We start from the raw sequence: 19337 nt of genomic DNA on the forward strand, positions 1-19337 counted from the left end.
CAAGCTTTATGATGGGCCAAAACACTCATACACTGCTGCTTACTTGCGGTATAATTATGACGGGTATAACATCACTGAATATTCTGTTTATTCTGGATAAAGCGGCCTGATGTTCAAGGTTTTCTCATTCATCTGGTTATGTAACACCAGATCTCATATCTGTAATCCTGACAACACAATGTGGATTTAATTAGTGCAAATTAGCTTCACTTGATCAACTCAGAGAGGGTATGAAGGGTGGGTGGGCTGTGTGATTGTCCACTGAAGGTATTTTCTCCCACCAACTAGCTGAAAGGAGGGAATTCAAACAGGGATAACTGAGGAGAGGACGATACCACCCACCCCCTCCCCAGTTCACATGACTGCGATTAGAGCAGAGGAGGAGTGTGGTGGGACAGAGAGAGGGAGAGATGGTGAGCCCTATGAATGACATTCTTCTGATTTTGCCGCACGGATCACATCCGAGAACCCAACTTACCTTTGGTTGCTCGCTGAGGGTCGTCCACTCTTCTGGGGTAATTAAACTAAAAAAAAAAGTAGTCATGTAGACATTTGTTTTAAATTTTGGTTTCAAGTGCTGCTTGTACAAATAGTTTGTGTTACATGTGGACACTGGTTTATTCATGACTTACAGCCAGTGGTGGGAGAAGCAGTTATGCATTCAAAAGTACAAAAGTATAGCATTAGAATATACTAAAGTACTAAAAGTAGATGAACTCATAATATAGAATGGCCCATTTAAGAATTATGTACATTATTTTAAAGAATATTTATTGATGCATTAAAATGTGCATGACTTTAATTTTGCAGCTGGTAAAGGTGGGGCTTATATTTCACATAGAAGACATTATTGATATATATATATATATATCTCAATATTATAATATTGAGATATATATCAATAATGTCAATAATATTAATACATCATCATTTATTTGTTTATTATATTTTGTATTATCAATCTGAATTTGAAAAGTAAGTAACTAGTGTAAAAACAACCATATTTGCCTCTGATTTTTGAAAGTAGCAGAAAATGGAAAATCCTCAAGTAAAGTATCTCAAACTCATGCAGGACTGAGTAGTAATCCAGTCAGGCTCAGTCATGCTGTGTCACCCTGGTGTAGTTTATTTAAAATTAATATTAAAGTCAGTGGTGGAAAGTAACTTTTACTAGAGCACTGTACTTAAGTACAAATTTGAGGTACTTCCAACCTTATACTTCTACTCCACTACATTTCAGAGGGAGAGATTATACATGATTATCTGACAGCTGTAGTTTGCAGAATAATATTTTACACATTAAAAATATGATCAATGTAAAATATAATTTTTATAGATTAAACTACCAGCAACATGAGTAGCCTACACCATATCTAATCAGCTGAGGCAGCACAATGGTGTGTGGGAACTGTGTCCCGACCTTGTGTGATGCAGCTGCAGCAACCAGTTCTTCTCTGATGTCTACACTAAGTGTCTCTATATGATCTAATATAATATTTAAATGTAACTTTTCAGAATTTAAATATGGAGAGGTTAATATCAGACATAGCAACTCATTTATTTTTAATTAACACACACAACAGCTTACAGTAGACACAAAAAGTGTTTGAGGCTTAAATTCTTTGCTTTGTTCTCTAAATATTTTTATACAACTGTGAAACTTGACAGATTGGACTTTTGTGGCCAATAGGCTACTGATGTTTAAGTAGGCTACTTCAGTTGTGATTTGTAACTAAAACATGTTCTGAGTTCAGTTAAACTATGTAACGGGGACAGTTTTTGAATTACCTAAAACAATCCTTTAGCGGTCTTCTATAACTTTTAACAATTTCTTGTGACTTATAATCAGTCATTGGGCCTTTCCCAAAGTAGGCCTAGGGCTACTTGCTGAGCTGCTCCCTCCCCCTGCCTACTTCCACTCTGTTAGCGCGTTCACGGCAACAGTCCGCCACATTGAGTTGCCTACCATCTGAAACCAATTAGCGCGGAGGGGTTGTGGATTATTACACCTCCAGTGATGAGTGAGCATCCATGCTGGCTTGGTGAAGATGTGTAACAGCCTTTGCTGCATGATGGATGACCCTTCTTTCAAACGTGAGTTCCGTGCCACTACGACCATAAACATGTAGGATTTTTTTATCCTGAAACATTTCTACTTTTCACCATACACAGGTTGTTGTTTTTTTCCTGAATCTCATTCATCTCATACAAACATTTTTAGCCAAAACAAAAGTAGGCTACAAAAAAAAACGAGAGAATAATAGAACCTGACACAACTAGATACATTGGGCTAACAAGCAAAAAAGGCATTAAAGAAAAATATTGAAATCTTTAGCCTTCACATTTTAACTGTTTTAATTGCTTTACTATTGGTCAGGCCATATAGGCCTAATGCTTCAATATAACCTTATGTTTAATTTCTATTTTGAAATGTTGTAGGCTATTTGTGGTTTCTTTTTAGACCAGTTGTATTTGTGAATATAATAAATTCTTTTAGAGGTTCAAAATATATAGCCTAGTCTTTTACAATCAATAGGCTATCAATCTTATTTTATAAAAGAATACAACATCTATTTTTCATAAATAAGTAACCGAACCAGTCAACATCTTAAAGAAATATTCTAAATCTAACCAAAATGATTTGGTACATGTACAAGCATAAAATAAATGACAAATGGTTTCAGTTTCGTTATTGCAAAACACTTCCTCAACATCGATCCTCCTGAACCTTAATGCAACTGTTGTTTGTTTGATATGATAGCAGTGAGTGAGATCCTTTGGCAAGTTCACTTGGCCGCTGTATTTATACCCTTCAAGTTAACTAAAGGAACTTTGATCCGTGACGGAGTGGAAGTGGGAAGGGGCTATTTTCGGAAAGGCCCGTTGAGTGTTTGCAAGTACATGAAGTATTTTAGTGTGCGCTTTATACTCTCAGTTGCAGGTATGAGGGTGCTACACTGGTGCATGCTGGGAGTGACCATCCTGCTGCTGGTGTGCGAGGTCGCCATCAGCCAGCTGTGCAAGTCACTCATCACCTTGGTGGATGGTTTCCACACACTCTTCATCCTCATGCGCATGGCTCTTCCTCCTCCTCAAACTGCAAGCATAATAAAACCTTCGCTCTCCCATTTGAACTCCCCTGCGTCTCCCCCACATGCCTTCCTCTCCTCAGCAGGACTTCTTTCCAGTCTGCCTGCACAGTCATCCATCAAGCTTCCACCTGGCAATCAGACTGCCATTGATGGGTCAGCCATCCCAGATCAACCTCCCGCTCCTCAGTTTCACTGTGAAGCAGCCTCACTGGTCAACTCTCATCAACATTTCTCCCCAAAACTCTCCCCTCCAGCTCTCAGCTGCGGTCTGTCCTACACCACCAGCAGGGTTCAGACTGTGGGGATGTTCATTTCTGCTCTCGTCCTGGCCTCCCTGTGTCTCTCTTACATAATGGAAATAATTAGCTTTACCGTGGAGCCACACCCAGTAAAGCGCCCCCTGCTGCTTGTGGTGGTTGGAGCGGTCAGTGTGCTCCACAAGATGCTGGTGCTTGGCCTGAACTGGGATGAGCTGCTGGACTGGAGTAAAGCCAGCAGACAACCAGGTACCAAATCTCACCTTGTAGTGAACCACAAAGGTAATATTGACTGCTCATTACATGTTCACTGTCAGAGCTGCTGCTCAACTATACAGTATAACAATACGTGGTAGCATCTTTATAAAAGGTTTATAAGTTTAAAACAACAGCTTTATTAATGCTAAATAAATCACTCTCCTGAAAGCATTCATGGTCTTCCACTTGGCCCTGGTTATTCTTTTACCTCTGAACAGCTGCTTGTTGGATTTTTGGTTTAAGAAAGTTGAAAAAAATCTCGGAAACAGCACTGCCAGTTACAATGTCAGAAAAGTGTGGGAGGAGAGAAAACTGAGCCCCCTTATGCATCACAAACGATGAAGCCATGGGTAGGTCACATGAAACCTGCACATTCACAGCTTTCAAACTACACAACAAACTGCAAGCTACTTTTTAATTCTGTTTATAAAGGGTATAAAGAGTTAGAAGATCGATACCATGTCCATACAGTAAATGTTAAGCCAGAGCCAGTTAGCTTAGCTTAGCATTAAAACTGGAAACAGTAGAGTTCTATCCAAAGACACCAACCCAAAGCTCACTAATTAACATGTTACATCTTGTTTGTAATTCGTACAAACGCCGAAGCTTGAAAACAACGATTTGTTAGCTTTTTCCCCTTGTTCCAGTCTTGATGCTAAGCTAAGCTAACGGGATGCAAGCTGTAGCTTCATATTTACCATACATGTACTGCTCCTAACCACATCATTTTTATGCATTTCAGCTAGTTGAGTACTGTACATAAGGATTTGTAGCAGCTCACAATGATTCATGAAGCAGTTTTTAAATAATATTGCACATCCCCTCTCTGTGTATCACCAACTGTACACGAGTTTAAATTGGTCCATGTGAAAGCAGGTACTCCTGATGGCGTTATGTAATAATAATCTTTTACTACAGAATAAGTAGTGTGCATGTCCAGGTGATGATATTGACAGATTTCACTTTGAAGTAGCTGCCAAAGTGTATGTTCTGCTGTAAAGAACATCAAACAGTGTCCGTTTTTGTTTTTAATTCCTCTGTTCGACTCCCACAGTCATGGCTGAAGAGGAAACTAAAGGAGAGGCCGAGCTGGGGCGAGTCCTGGAGGGCATCGGCCGAGTCCAATCTGCTGTAGAGGACACGCTTCACAATGGGGCACTAGTCCTCTGTAACCCGGGGACCTCCTGTGACCCTGACACTGACTCTCAAACCCCACAACGACAGCCAGCAGTTCACCTGCATGCAGCACCTCCACGGGACAGCAGCAACTGTGAAGTAACAAGCGGTGTTGCAGATTTGAGTCACTTAGAAGACATCACAGAGATTTCCAAAGACAAAACCTGCATGGGGTATCTTGGTGAGAGTTTAGCTACTTGGACTGTCGCCTGTCTCACTTTAGTATCCCTAAGAATCTGTTTATATCTTTATGGACCAAAAGCACATGTACTCTAGCTCTGATCACAAAAAATGTTTTTTCCTCTTTCAGACAGTCAACATGCATCTATCACCTCCCCAGTCTGCAAGTCATCAGATCACATCAAGAGCCCCGTACCAGTCTATTTCCTGTCGTTCGTCCCTGTCGTTCAGGGCCTTTGTACCTCCCTCCTGTCTCTAATCAACAGCCTGGTGATGCTGCTGATCGGCCCTCAGTGCCTGCACAGCTCTGGGACCTGTGGCTTCCTGGTTTACCTGGATCCTGCTCTCTCCCTGCTGGCTGTGATCACCCTGATTGCCACAGCCACGCCACAGGTCAGTCTGTGTGTGTTCATGTCATTGCCATTCAGTTGCTTTTAAACATTCAGCTCTTATCAAGACCAAATTCAACCCACTAATTAGAAACGCCATTTAAAGGATCAGTTCAAGAAGATTTGAGAAATAATAAATTTTCTGCAGTTGTATCCAAACCTGTACAGACTGTTGCCGTTGCTCTCCAGGTGTACAGGTACGGACTGCTGCTGCTACAGGCCACACCTCCACACATTTGTGTGTATGATCTTGGACGGAAGATTGCGAGTGTCCCTGGAGTGCAGGCTGTGCACGACCTCCACGTCTGGCAGTTAACTGAATCTTTCACGGTGGCCTCTGTCCATGTACACTGCCACGCTGGGTTTCCAGCACACAGGTAAAGTTCTTAAACTTTTTTTTACTGGTGGTTATACAATAGCCCCTGAAAACTCTTCTGATTGGGTGGAAGCTGTGAATTAATTTTTTGTAACTGGACAGTATAACCAGACACCTTTTTGATGTATGTGTGTTTTTTTGCAGTTCTGAATTAATGTGCCTTTTATTAAACTATAGACAGCAACAGTGAGGCTTAACATGCTCTTGGAGTTCAGTTTATAGTGAGGACTGGTTAGGAGAAAAATTGATAATGACTGGTTTATATTGTTTTATTTCATGCTTGGAATGAGATGCAGAAAACAGACAATCACTAAAATTATTGTATTTATTTACAGGAGTCTGTATTATCATGAATATGTTTTTGCATGGATAAAAACTGCATATTGTACTAATGTAGAATAATTTCCATATGTCCAGGTGTGCTGATCTGATGTCGGGAGTCACTAGGGTGCTGCAGAGTGTGGGAGTGAGCTGCTGCACCGTTCAGCCAGAGTTTGTTTACTGCTCTGCAGGCAATGGGAGTGGTGACCAGTCTGCAGTCGTCCACAGAGAGGACCCCTCCCAGCCTCCTCTTCTGGCCTGCAGCCTCGCCTGTGGAAAGGCCTGTGCTGGGAATATGTGCTGCACTCCCCTAGGAGAGGAGTCCAGGAGCCTGCTGGCACCACCAGCTGGGGAAACAAAGGAAGAGCCTCAGACTCTGGTCATCGAGAACACCTTCCTCTGACTCTGTTGTTTTAACCAAAGAATTACACTGGAGGAAAATAAAGGAATCATCTGATACCCATGTACCAATGTACATCTCTCAAATTAGTTTTTTGACATTAACACAGTGCTGCACCAAAGATTTCTATGCGATATGAAGTAGCCTGAAATTCAACAAAAATGGAGGAATTTCTTTTTCTTCATTTGTACCTGGAACCTCTTTACTCTGTCCCATGTATGTTTTAGAATAAAACAAATAAAAATTCTAAAGCAAGTGTGTCTGTTAATTTTTAGATAATAGAAAATGCATTAATCCCACACTGTCTCAGCAGCAAGAGAAAGTACGAGAACAAATGCATATAGATGCGTGAAGCATCTACTATAATCAAAATGTGAAATATATGTCTATGTATATACAAACAGTGGTGGAAAGTAGCAAAGTACATTAAGTACTATACAAATTTGAGGTTTTTATACTTTATTTGAGTATTTTCATTGTGTGTTACTATAGAATTCTACTACACTACATTTCTCTGACAGCTATAGTTACTTTACAGCTCAGTATTTTACAAAACATGATCAATTTATAAAATGCAATGCATTAATACAGATTAAACAATGCATCATCCTACTTACTTGATATATTCAATACAGGTATTTGACAGGTATAGTTAGCCTACTAGTTACTGTGCAGACTAAGATTCAAAACATATGTTATGAAATATTATTGTTATAGATTTAACTACCTGATAGTAGCTATATAAAGTATTTAGTTACAATTTGCTCTACTTAAAATCAATTACATTAATTGCCCCCCACTGTTTCTGCCAAACATAAAATTACAAAATAGTCACAAATAAAACAAAGAAATGAGGAAGATTTAATAAATTAAATAAAAAATGTGCACTCTCAAAAAAATTGGTGGGTAAATGGTTTTGTGTCTTAATTAAATATGAGACTGAGAGTAGAGCAGATCACACAGTGGGCTTTTTCATGGCAGACATTTGGATCTGTGATTGCAGGAAATGCACAGGTGTAACTATAAACAATAGTGATGTCTCAGCATGCACTGGTACACTTAAATGAAATGCATACAATTTTAATATCATCAGTTACACCTATGCCTTTCCTGCCATGACATTGATTTCTATTTGTGTTTAATTTTAACCGTATGCTACTGGATACTTGAATTTCCCTCGGGATAAATAAAGTATATATCTATCTATCTAGCCAATCCATAAACCTACCTGTGATGAAGCGATGTGGCTCCACCTTTTTATCATCATCAGACAGCCAATCACAATGCGTCTGTGTTCCACGACACCGCACAGACCAGACTATTTTTCCCTTTATTGTGTTTATTCGACATAAATATGCTTTAGGGCATCCAGCATGTGATTGTACTTTGTGTACACGTGCTTTCTCTGATAAATACAAAGTCACCTTAGATTTTTTTTGTGACACCATGACTAAGACGGGTCTGGCTGTTGTGAGGTACTTATAAGTTTGACTCGCATTGGTGAAGTGCCCGGATGAGCCTCGGTGGTCCGGGGTGCAGGCTTCAAACCTGTAGCTGCTTAGCGGCAGAGTGGTTCAATTCCACCTTTCGGGCGACGTTACAAGGCGTGTAAACGGTGTAATTTCAGGATATATGACGTTATTATCTGTTTTAACATAACGTATGACGTGAATTACCGATGTATTCAAGACGTATCGGAAAATATAAAGATATTGTAATCATATAGCTGAACACACACGTACATTACATACATACCACATTTTAAACACTTAACACTGAAACTGTCTTTTTTTTTACTTTTTACGACCGTTCAGATCTTCTGAATACGTCACGGGCCTACTTCCTGTCCAGCTTTGTCCTTGTACTTCAATATAAAGGTCCAACTTATTGAAGGAAACGACCCGGAAAAGCCTCACGTGTTTTTTTCTAAATTACTTTCTTCATCACAATACATTTACTCAAGTACTGTCCTTTGGTAACATTTTTGAGGTACTTGTACTTTATCTGTCTATTTTTTATTTTGTGTTCCACTACATTGTAATAGCACTTTTACCTTTTATCTGACAGCTACTTTGTAGATAAAGATTTTATGTACAAGACATATGATCAGTTTGTAAAATATTTTACATTACAACAGTATATAAAGTTGTTAAAATCAGCTTCGCCGGGACATGCCACAGCATTAAAATGCTACTCATATAATGCATCATAATGTAAGATAATAAGATAACACACAGAAAGGACCATTCAGCATAATGAATACTTAACATTCTTAATATTTATCTCCTACTACCTCTGTACACAAACCACTTGCACTTCATCGAAGACTAGATGGTAAATTAAGAAATTAAATACATAAACATGCAATTAAATATATATGCTCTTTACAACTAAAATGGAGCATTGCTAAATGTATATTTCTTTATTTTGAATAGATTGTTGTTTAATTTTTCTATATATGTTCCTGTTAAAAAATCACTTAAATCAAAGTGTAGCTGTAGCACTGTACATCTGCAGTGTTAAATAAATTCAAATTACATAACATTGATGATTTCAAAATCTATAAAGAAAGAAATAATAATACAGATATAGTTTAAATACATGTTCAAACTACAGTGTGATTACTGTGCATGGGTCATGAGTGAAAGAGGACTTTTCTGCGAATCTACGTCTGCTTTGCCCGGAAAAAACATTGATTGACAGCCCGTGAAAGCCAATCATTTGCAAGCATTTCCTGTCCTGCCATCCAATCATTTTCCTCGTCTGTGCAGGCAGCCAGTCAATGCGGAAACCAGCCTGAGAGGTGGATGGTATGTGATGTCCTTGCCCGTTTGATTTTGGAATAACTTGTATTTGTATTTGTAACCCTGTATTTGGTGGAGGTCGTTGTTTTCATATTACCTGGTAAACAGACTTCTGAACTTATGCGCAAGAGTGTGGTAGAGTCGTAGATGCCTTGATTCGTCCAACTAGCCGATGTGTTAGCTAAATGTGTTGTTGGCCTGTCAGCGTCCTGCTAACAGCAACGTTATGAAAGTTATTCACTTGAGCGCCTCTGTAAATTAATATTTATTATTTAAAAGAGATATCAGCCAACCGCTCCCCAGAAACTCCTAACCTGCAGCTAATTGATTTAGTTTAAAAGTAATTTAACTGTAATTTATTATTTCAAAGAATTTTAAAAAGGTGTTAATTGTCCTCATCAAATTAGAAAATGTTGTATGGCAGTATTTAACAGCATCTATTCATTCATCAATTTTTTATTTGTATATTTAAGAGACTGTATAATCATTTAATTAAGATATATTGCCAGATACCAAAACTTGAGCTAAAACAATTAGTTGATTAGTCAATTAGTTGTCAACTATGATTAATCGCTTTGAGTCCTTTTTTAAAGAACAAATGTAAAACAAATTCTGATTTCAGCTTTTCAAATGTGAATATGTTCTGGGTTCTTTGCTCCTCTATGACAGTCAATTGAATATTTTGGGCTTAAGACAAAACAAGACATTTGAGGACGTAACTATGTGCTTTGGGAAACACTGATCGACATTTCTTTTTTTCAAATTTCTCGACCTGACCAATTAATCGAGAAAATAATCCACAGACTAACTGATAATGAAAATAACCATTAGTTGCAGACCAAAACTAAAACACACCTTAACAGAGTCCAATGTGTGTTTTTATGTGTGTGTTAATCGAAAAAGAATAAGACAAATTATGAATAATCAAGGGCATCATTTTGTGTTGAAAAGTGGTGGGGACAGGTGGGCTCAGGTTAGGGGTTTGACGAAACACTTAGTCCATGAGAGGTGATGATGCACAATTTTGGGGTCACGAGAACAAGACTAGAAGATATTTTAAAGCTATACAGAGTAATTATTCATTGATGAAATATAAGATCAGGGCAACTGGGGGTCCTTCCCCAGAAGATTTTGAGCATTAAACACTGAATTTCTTGCATTCTGGAGACCTTTTCTGCACCAGTTTATTGTGGAAACATCTTTATTTATATAGAGGGAAACCAAAATTCAGGTGGCAGGTGACAATTGAAAATATAAAAATATAATGCAGTAATCAGTAGCTTGTTTTTTAGCTTAAGTAACTTTTTTGGACAACGCAGATCTCTTTCTTCTATATTTACATTTCATTGCAATTCTTATTCGATTCTTGTGTAAATAAACCTTTCTTATAGCATTTTCATTGGTAATTTAACATTTCTTGTTGCAAGAAATTTTTCAGAATTTTTGTTTTTACAAATGCTTTCAAAAAGTGATGGGTCATGTCCCTTTGCGAATAATGTATATAAGTGTAATTCACAGACCAAGAATGTATTACTTTAGATTAGAATTAGATGTTTGAAATTGGTTCAGAGCTGAGTTTTGTTGTTTGTTTCTTTCTGACATCTTTTGTGTTCTGTCTTCCAGATTTAACTTTAAAAGCCCATCCGCTATGCCTCTTCATAAATACCCCCCCAAAATCTGGGATGCCCTGAAACTGAAGCAGGGCATCTATGCTCGTCTCCCTAAACACTACCTCAAGTCCCTCGAGCAGAAAGAACCCACCCCTGTCCATTGGAGGCCTCTGGGAGTCCAGTACCGAGCCAACCCAAAAACGGGGCAGAAGGAACGGGTGCAGGATGTCCCGATCCCCATCTACTACCCGCCACACTCCCAGGACGGCCTGTGGGCAGGAGAGGGCTGGATATCAGGTTTCAGATATGCCAACAATGACAAAGTGAGTCTTCAAGAAGATTATTCCCTCTATTTAGTTCTACTACAGTGTGTTGTTATAACATGATTATACCATAGTGCACACAGTATAAGCATCCAGCTGGAGTGTGACAATTAATGGAGATATTATCGAAATTGCATTATGGCCTACTGCAATTTTCAAATTGTAGGAGATTGAATATTTATGAAAGGCAAAATGTGTTTCAAAATACCATTTTAAATTAAAAATTGTGCTGCAGAGGTCTCCTGGCTTACGCATCATATTCTTCAGAATTAAGAAAACATTCTTGTTTGGTACAGATACTTGCGAAAATTACCCCATAATTTATTTGAATATGTTTTTTCAATGGAAATGAGTATAATGATGTAAAAATTACCATTCACTCTAGTTTTGCAAATAATATTACAATTGTAATATCAGTCAAAATTATCGCAATTAGATATTTTTTCAAAATCAGTTAGCCCTGCTGAACAGTTAATTGAAATGTTATCGAAATTGCATTGAGTAAGTGCAATATCCAAATCACAGGTGCTATTACCTTTTGATAAAGGTCAAATATGTCACAACATATAAATGAAGGATTGTGGCGTTACAGAAATGCCCCAGACGTAAGGGAACATACTTGTTTGATAAAGACCCCATCAAGAACCGTGACTCATATCGCAATATCTGTCAAAGTAATTTTTGCATATTGTTTAGAACTACTTCCAGCTGCTGTAGATTTATATCTATTTATATCTTGAGCCTTATTTGAATGTCACCTACCCACTCACTGTCAACTTCCTTCTGACCCATTCACGTGTTGATACAATACTGACATTATGTTGTCTTCTTCCCTGAGCTCCTCTGTGTGTTATTTTGAGATGGTAGCTTGGCACCAAAGCCCAGAAGACATTTCTCCGACACGTTTTGACTCACGTAGCTCTCGACGTTATATTTCAGTTTATCTCTCATGTTTGTACTGATTTCTGAGCTAGATGTCGACTCGTCTGAGGAAGACCTGGAAACCACAGTTGTTCAAGAGAGAGCTGTACAGCGAGATCCTCGACCACAAGTTCACCATCACAGTCACAGCACGCACGCTGGACCTCATCGATGCTGCCTATGGTTTCGACTTTTATATCCTTAAAGTAAGAGTATGCTGCCTCTGTGTGACGAAATTACAGTTTCCATAGGGCTTCTTATATGACTGTAATCATCCACCTCCTATCAGACACCAAAGGAAGACCTGAACTCCAAGCTGGGGATGGACCTGAAGAGGGCCATGTTGATTCGCCTGGCGCGCAAAAACACAGAGCTTTACCCCAACGACCCTGTCAAGAGAGAGAAGGTCTACAGCAAATACAAGGTAGTGGGTGTGTGTTTAAGCCAACTGAGTGATCATAAGTGTAGTGATTTCTGGCACAACCTTAATGTCTACTACAAAAGCAGTTGTGCTAAAAACCAAATGACATGTTTCTTCTTTTTCTGCTTCCTTCTGTCTCAGCAGCAGTTTGAGATCCCAGAGGAGGAGGCAGAGTGGTTGGGTCTGAGCCTGGAGGAGGCCGTGGAGAAACAGAGGCAACTAGAGGACAAGGTAACAAAGTCCTCAAACATGACCTGCCTGACACTCACCTCCAGTGGTAGTGGTAGAGCGGATGCAGGCCCGAAGATGTACAAGGAACTTATAGATAGGAAACAGAGAGTGCAGATATCTTCTGTTTTTTAATGAGAAGGACATTCATTACAAATCATAGAACTAGATTTCACCAATAGCGAAGATCAACATTTTTACTTTGTAATGATGTGTGCACTGTTAGTTTATGTTAGTAGATTAGTTTGTCCTGCGTGTTCTGACTCTGTTCTGTTCTTGTCTCTCAGGAGCCCGAGCCTCTGTTTAAGGCCTGCGTGGACAAGCTGGTGGAGGAGCTGCACATCCAAAAACTCTCGGAGCCACACCTCACAGAGAAGAAGTGACGGCCTCCACCATCTGCGACGGAGCCAGAAGCAGCTTTTCAGACTGAAAAATGAAGTAGGTTGAACTGTCAAGCTTCTCCAGATGGTGGTGGAAGTCACCTAGTTTCTGAACCATGTTCAGTACTGATTGTACACTCGGGAGAAATTGCTGCAGTTTCAACTTGTATTTCCATCTGGGAGCGACACAAAAGTGGAAGTGACACAAACGACAAGGTCCTGTTGGAGTAATTGTTATTTATTTCCCCTTGCTTTAAGGTCCACGCACAAGATATTTTAGGAATTAAGGGAGATGCCTTCATCATTGTAAATACTCCCCTAACAGCTTTGATATAATCCATGTACGAGATAGCTAAAAAAAATAATAAAAGATTCTCTCTTTTTTTTTTTTTTCTTAAACCTCGTTTCTTCTCATCTGTTCTCCAATAATTATTTATCCAGCTCTAAATATATCCTTCACTGAGTCACTGCATTGTTTTGGGTGTGATGAAGCCTGTCAGATAAGCAAAAAAGAGTTAAAGGAATAGTTCAGCATTTTGAGTAATATGCATATTTGCTTTCTCGCTGAGAGTTAGATGAGAAGATCGATACCTCGCTCATTTCAGTGAATATAAAGCTGGAGCCAGCATATGTTTAGCTTAGTTTAGCACAAAGACTGGAAACAATGGGATACACAGCAAGCAACACACACTAATCAACATTTCTGTCGATGTGTTCGCCAGCTAGCTAATTTCCACTGCAGTCCTTTAGCAATGCTCTAAAACCAGTGACGTGACAGGCGAAGAGATACAAACATATGACAAAATGTTGAAAAGATGACATAGTACGCAAATCAGAGCAACAGGAAGTCGCAATACATTGATGCAATAATATAATAGATAACAGCCACGATTATGTATTATGTAGCCGTGCAAAGCCATTACTAAAATTTTAACAACCAATAGCATTAATCTTAACAAAAGGTTAGTAAAATTACTTGTAAAATGTAAGCCACAAAGTCATACTCATATCACTCAGTAATATATCTGTGTATACGTTGTTATACTCAGCATAGTTTACCAAATGCATAAATGTTATTCATACTGCACATGCACTCTTGATTCTCGAACTCTGTCCACTTCTCCTCTATTCATTTTTAATATATTATAATATACTATATACTATTTGTATATTGTAACTCCACTGTACATATTGTAAGATGCAGCATAACTGCACTGATATGTATAAAATTTGACATTTATGCACTTCTGCTTAGTAGCTATATAACTGCATTTCATTAGCTTTGTACCCATAGTCTGCATAATTACAAAGTTTAATCTGTCATCAGTAAGAAAATTTAATACACACACAGACGAGTGAGCAAAATAATATTCTGTGTGAAGGTGTCTCATTTGGTACGTAGAGTTAATGTGAGAGGGGCAGCGATATTCTTGTGTTCAGTGGTGGGAAGTATTTTAAGTACATTTACTTATGTACACATTTTGAGGTTATTGTACTTGAGTATGTCCATTTTATGCTACTTTAAAGTTATAGAGGATGTGGCAGTCTGTATGTATTTTCTGCTATTTTAATTTATTTTTTCCCATAAGTTTGGCCGAATCTCCACTACTCTGGTTGTTGATTAGGGATCATTCAGAGCACCCGCTAGACAGGGAGTGTTGCACTGACTCCTCAGCAGGGATTGAGTGCAGCTGTGTGATTCCACTCTGGAAAGCATAAGAAGAGGGGCATATCTGCATACCAGTGGCTCATTCCTGAAGCATTCTGAACCCTATGCAATGTGCGAAGAACTCAATCGTTAGACAAAGCCAGCCTAAATCTCTGTCCTTTTGGGGAGATCCCTTTTGTTGTCTCCTTTGTTTATTGTGGAATAAATATGAGTACTTTGACCCGAAGCTCAGAGTGGACATAAAGCCCCTAAAGCAGCCCTTGTGAAATATAAGTGCACAATTACCTGCTGCCTGCAAGTCCTATTTGGTTTGTTTCATTTAAATCCCCTTTCCCCATTCATGCTTTTGTTACTTATTTGAAGAGGCATTTTTTCCATTATAATACTTGTTAAACCTTTCTCTAAGAGGAATACCTTATTTTCATTTATTATGTGGTTGGGAACCAGGCCTCAGTCACCTTTCCCCTGAGGCCTGTGAAAACAGTACTGCCACAAGGAAAACTCTGTACTTTTTACTTCACTACATTTGTGTAACAGCTTAAGTTATTCGTTACTTTACAAATAAGCTATGAATACTTAGAGATCAAACTACCCAAAAGTATATAAATGGTTAAAATGATCTCTCTCTTGACCAGCTACATTATAATTCATATAAAAATATATGTTGTAATATAACTCTGGAAGGAGACATTCTAATGAATACTTTTACTTTTGATTCTTTATGTTTATTTTGCTAACAGTATTTATGTACTTTGAATTAAGATTTTAAATGCAGTACATTTACATTGTGGTATTGGTACTTTTCAATCAGCTCTCAGAAAAACATTTCGAAAGTACAAGCTGAATGTGTTTTACAGCCTTTGAGGATTCACAGTAGGCCCATGGCATGTCATGTGTGTGTTTCCCCAAAAGATGGAGCCGAAATGCTTTAACTGAGTAGTCGTCCTTTAATAGAGTGAGAGATTATGTTTGTATTATGGAGTCTAATTTGTTGAAGTTGCAACAAAGTTTTCTCATAAAAGAAGGGATTTCCCTGTTAGAGATGATGGGTAGTACTGCCACCAAAACAAACAGTGTACTAAAAACCACACATCTGCACATGAACACAGCGCTAATGCAGATATGGTCCTTATATGGTGCTCCAGGTGACCAGTGGCAAAAAAAAATGACAGAGGGGTTTATGAAAACAAAAAAGCTGCCGTTTCTCTCCTGGTTTCGCTTTCAACACTTCTATGTCAGTTGTATTTGGTGTTGTGCAACTTTGTGGTTGCAGTAGCTATGATGGTAACATGGGGAATCCCAACTGGTGCGGGGACTCCCGTGGGTGTTGTAACCTGGCAACAGAGTGAAAAAAAGATACCTGCCACCTGTAAACAGTGAGATTCACTCCTTTTATAGGCCTATATATACTCAACCCCAGTCTGGAATTACCCATTCTTTGGTGCACATGGCTTGCAAATGATCCATATTAACAACAAACTCTGACACACACCCTATAGTGCCAAATTTGGTTATTTTTTCTCTGCAGGCTGATTGAGTGTAAAACTAAAGGCTACTGATGTTTGCCCTTAATTATTTCCTTTTAAAGTTAGGCCACAAAGAGCAATCTGACCATGTATTATTTCCCAACAACTTCCATTTATTAGACTGACAGCAGTTTTGGAGACGTGGCATTGATCATGTCTGCAGCTAGTGTTGCAGCTTTGACTCACAGCTTGATTCTCAGCTCACAGCTCCGTCATTCTTGTCTGTTCTTCTGTAAATATTTGTTATGCTTTGTTGTGCCTCCTTACCCATTCCCTTTCCAGTCCTCCTTTGGCCAATATGGATTTGGTTGAGGACCAAACACCTGCATAACTAATGACATGCTCATCACCCTCAGCTGTCCTTTGTGTTTAGTGCTAATTGGCAAATCTTAGCATGCTAATATGCTAAACTAAGATGTTGAACATGGTAAACATAATACCTGTTTTAAACCTAAACTCTATAAAAATGGGATGATAGCTCAATGCTGACAAAATACAAGTTCTTATATCTGCTCAACCCAATTTTGTCCCTAAGGTAATGCAAGGTCTCTGCTCTCTTTCCTCTTCTATAAATGAAATCCAGGTGTCACTCTGGACCAACATGTCATGTGTTTGGTTCATTCCTGTTTCTTCCATCTGAGAAACTTTTCAAATCTTAGGCCTGCTGTGTCTCAAGCGGAGATGGAAATGATAATCTACACTTTTATCTCATCCCGTCTTGACTACCTCTTCCCTTTCCTCAGCAAAGCATCCCTTGATCTTTCACAAGGCGTCTGAAATGCTGCTGTTGAGCTTTTGATCCGGTTCTGCAGCAGGTCTGCAAAGGGTCCTGTTGGTTGTTTCTCCATCCGGGTTTAAAGTGGTAGGTTTTCAGGTTGTGGCTCCTAAAGTTTATAACTCTGTCCCTTTAGACTAAAGATCTGTGGACACCTTTTAAAAAGCTCACCTGTTGAGACTTTAATTTTTATTTATATTTAATTTTTCCGAAGCCTGTTTTTACATCTGTTGCCTTATTTTTTGTGGTTTGACATTCTGCTCTTGAAAGGCACTATATAAATAAAGTTACTTACTTACTAACTGTACTAACTACAGTACAGCTTCAGAAAGACTCAGGCATTCAGAGTCTAGTGTTTTTTCTAAAAAATTGTTAACCCTCCTGCAGCAACAAGAAAATCTGTCTTCAGTTCATTAGTTTGATTTTTAAAAAGTCCTCAGAAAGTATTAAAGTTTTTACAGCAAAACTTTAATTAATAGCCTGGGCTTTCATTTGCTTAAATCACTGAAATTACCATACCTAAATCTCAATGAATAATACTCTTTGTTTCTGTAAAAGGAACTAAACGATTCAGAGAATCTAACCAAACTAACGATGTGTAGCATGTCCATATTGATAAAAGTTTAAACATTATATTTGTATGCATGATCTAAGCAGCTTGAACTAGTTCAAGCTTGTCAAAATGTGTAGCCACACCAGGCCAGTAAAAGGACATGCGTCTAATTGGGACTAGGCCTAACCACAGTAATCTGAGTTCTTCACCTTGTTAACTGAGCTCACATATGCCTGTTGTGGAGCTCTGGAGACATTTATTTTATTTGTGAGGATATTTCACAAGCAGGTACAACAGAATATTACCTTTAATTCTTGTCTTTCTTTAATAATAAAGGACAGTATGGCTGGGTAATATGACTTTATAAACCTATTAACTGTCAGAGCCATACCCTTTAAACCATATATGGCTACTTAAAGTATTTCTGCTTTATGTCAATATTGGATTTTTACTTTATTTTTGCACAAAAGTGATGAAGTAATTTGATTTGTACTCTGTATTTCATTTGCGTGATCAGCCCCAAAAAAACCTTGTCTATTGATTTTCCAGGAAACATAAAATATATCAAAATGAAATGGAAATGTTATTAAAATCACCTTCTCATACAGGTCGGCATGGTGCCTGTCACTTTCTACCACTGTAAATACAATTTTAACACCAATAGTATTAATCATCTTAATAAAATGTTAATATAAATACTGTAAATAATAGCACATTTACTCAAGTACTGTATTTAAGTACACTTTTGAGTTACTACTACTTTTACTCCACTTCAATTCAAAGGCAACTATTATATTATATTCACTTTATTTGATCACTTAACAGATTGAGATTAGTAATACAAAGTATAAACAACAAATAAATAATGATGTATTCTTGTTAAGTCAAGACAATTGATCCTGAGAGTAAATTCACTGTATATACACTAACATATACATAACTAACTATACACTATACGCTGTATATATAGTAATAAAAATAAGCCCCACCGTTTCCAGCTGCAACAAAGTGATGGAACACATGGCTGCATAACTATATATATATTATGTATTATTATAATCCAGTAACAAACATTATTCTGAAATGGGCCATTCTGGTCATGGTGGAGTCTTTGGTTGATCATATGAGTCTGTATAATTTTGACTGTGGTGGTTTCATGGATCAGATATTGCAAAAGGTCTTTTCCCTGAGTGCGTTTTTCAGTTGTGGTTCTTGTAGAAAGTGTACTTGAGCCAAATCAAACTTCTGGTTTAATTCATGCAGCTTTAATGTGGTATTGTTTTCCAACAGTGTTAGGGTTGTTGTAAGTCGGTGATTCCTTTGATTTCGCATTAATTTAAAGAGAAGGTGCGGCTGTTTACTACAAAGCCTGAATTGTTCCAAATTGGGATGCTTCCAGGGTTGAGGCTGACTGTGTTCTTGTAGCATGTATGTTTTTTTTTTTGTATTGTTGTTGGAAGCGATGGTAAATCTTTGACAGGGAGTGTGTTGCATTGTAATCAATCTGTTTCTTTACCAATTTCTAACCATGGGTCTTAGTGAACATTTGAGTGAATCCAATCTGTGAGATATTGTAATTGATTAGCTTACAGTAGAGGAAATTTGGGGCATTTAAACCTCCAAGCAGTTTGCTTTTCTGTAGTGTTGTGAGTTGTTTGTTTTTTCATCCAGTAGAATT

At 38.2% G+C, this 19337-nt stretch overlaps 2 protein-coding genes and 1 non-coding gene across 7 annotated transcripts; all 3 read left to right on the plus strand.

Moving 5' to 3' along the window:
* The first annotated feature begins 402 nt into the window (after window positions 1-402).
* LOC119882340 (zinc transporter 1) lies at window positions 403-6704 on the plus strand. Of its 3 annotated transcripts, none has more exons than XM_038692352.1 (6): window positions 403-515; window positions 2936-3631; window positions 4662-4964; window positions 5094-5356; window positions 5542-5729; window positions 6146-6704. In XM_038692352.1, exons 2-6 carry the CDS (start codon window positions 2944-2946, stop codon window positions 6450-6452), a joined length of 1749 nt encoding a protein of 582 aa, XP_038548280.1. In that variant the 5' UTR covers window positions 403-515; window positions 2936-2943; the 3' UTR covers window positions 6453-6704. The 3 variants fall into 3 exon arrangements, with proteins under 3 accessions (XP_038548280.1, XP_038548278.1, XP_038548279.1); XM_038692350.1 differs by lacking the exon at window positions 403-515 and adding an exon at window positions 1913-2094; XM_038692351.1 differs by lacking the exon at window positions 403-515 and adding an exon at window positions 1916-2094 and having other exon boundaries at window positions 2936-3598.
* Window positions 6705-7956: 1252 nt separating this feature from the next.
* Window positions 7957-8043, plus strand: trnastop-uca. The gene has a single exon. It is a non-coding gene; the product is annotated as a tRNA-Sec (tRNA).
* Window positions 8044-9201: 1158 nt separating this feature from the next.
* On the plus strand, window positions 9202-13529 carry mrpl28 (mitochondrial ribosomal protein L28). 3 transcript variants are annotated; one of them, XM_038692353.1, is made up of 6 exons: window positions 9202-9259; window positions 10877-11186; window positions 12161-12313; window positions 12397-12531; window positions 12670-12759; window positions 13044-13529. In XM_038692353.1, exons 2-6 carry the CDS (start codon window positions 10902-10904, stop codon window positions 13137-13139), a joined length of 759 nt encoding a protein of 252 aa, XP_038548281.1. In that variant the 5' UTR covers window positions 9202-9259; window positions 10877-10901; the 3' UTR covers window positions 13140-13529. The 3 variants fall into 3 exon arrangements, with proteins under 3 accessions (XP_038548281.1, XP_038548283.1, XP_038548282.1); XM_038692355.1 differs by having other exon boundaries at window positions 12673-12759; XM_038692354.1 differs by lacking the exon at window positions 9202-9259 and adding an exon at window positions 9332-9353.
* The last annotated feature ends 5808 nt before the right edge of the window (window positions 13530-19337 follow it).

This window comes from Micropterus salmoides, unplaced genomic scaffold, assembly GCF_014851395.1.
Source record: "Micropterus salmoides isolate LMB-PRFRI ecotype aquatic unplaced genomic scaffold, ASM1485139v1 Ms_hic_scaffold_3, whole genome shotgun sequence".
NCBI classification, from domain to species: domain Eukaryota; kingdom Metazoa; phylum Chordata; class Actinopteri; order Centrarchiformes; family Centrarchidae; genus Micropterus; species Micropterus salmoides.

Bases quoted from the DNA above. Each gene is read 5' to 3' on its own strand.
- LOC119882340 (XM_038692350.1), top strand. From the start codon at position 2,049: ATGTGTAACAGCCTTTGCTGCATGATGGATGACCCTTCTTTCAAAC. The intron at 5,357-5,541 runs GTCAGTCTGTGT...GTTGCTCTCCAG, and splicing joins TTGCCACAGCCACGCCACAG to GTGTACAGGTACGGACTGCT. The intron at 5,730-6,145 runs GTAAAGTTCTTA...CCATATGTCCAG, and splicing joins GCTGGGTTTCCAGCACACAG to GTGTGCTGATCTGATGTCGG.
- mrpl28 (XM_038692353.1), top strand. From the start codon at position 10,902: ATGCCTCTTCATAAATACCCCCCCAAAATCTGGGATGCCCTGAAACTG. The intron at 11,187-12,160 runs GTGAGTCTTCAA...TTTCTGAGCTAG, and splicing joins GATATGCCAACAATGACAAA to ATGTCGACTCGTCTGAGGAA. The intron at 12,760-13,043 runs GTAACAAAGTCC...CTTGTCTCTCAG, and splicing joins AGAGGCAACTAGAGGACAAG to GAGCCCGAGCCTCTGTTTAA.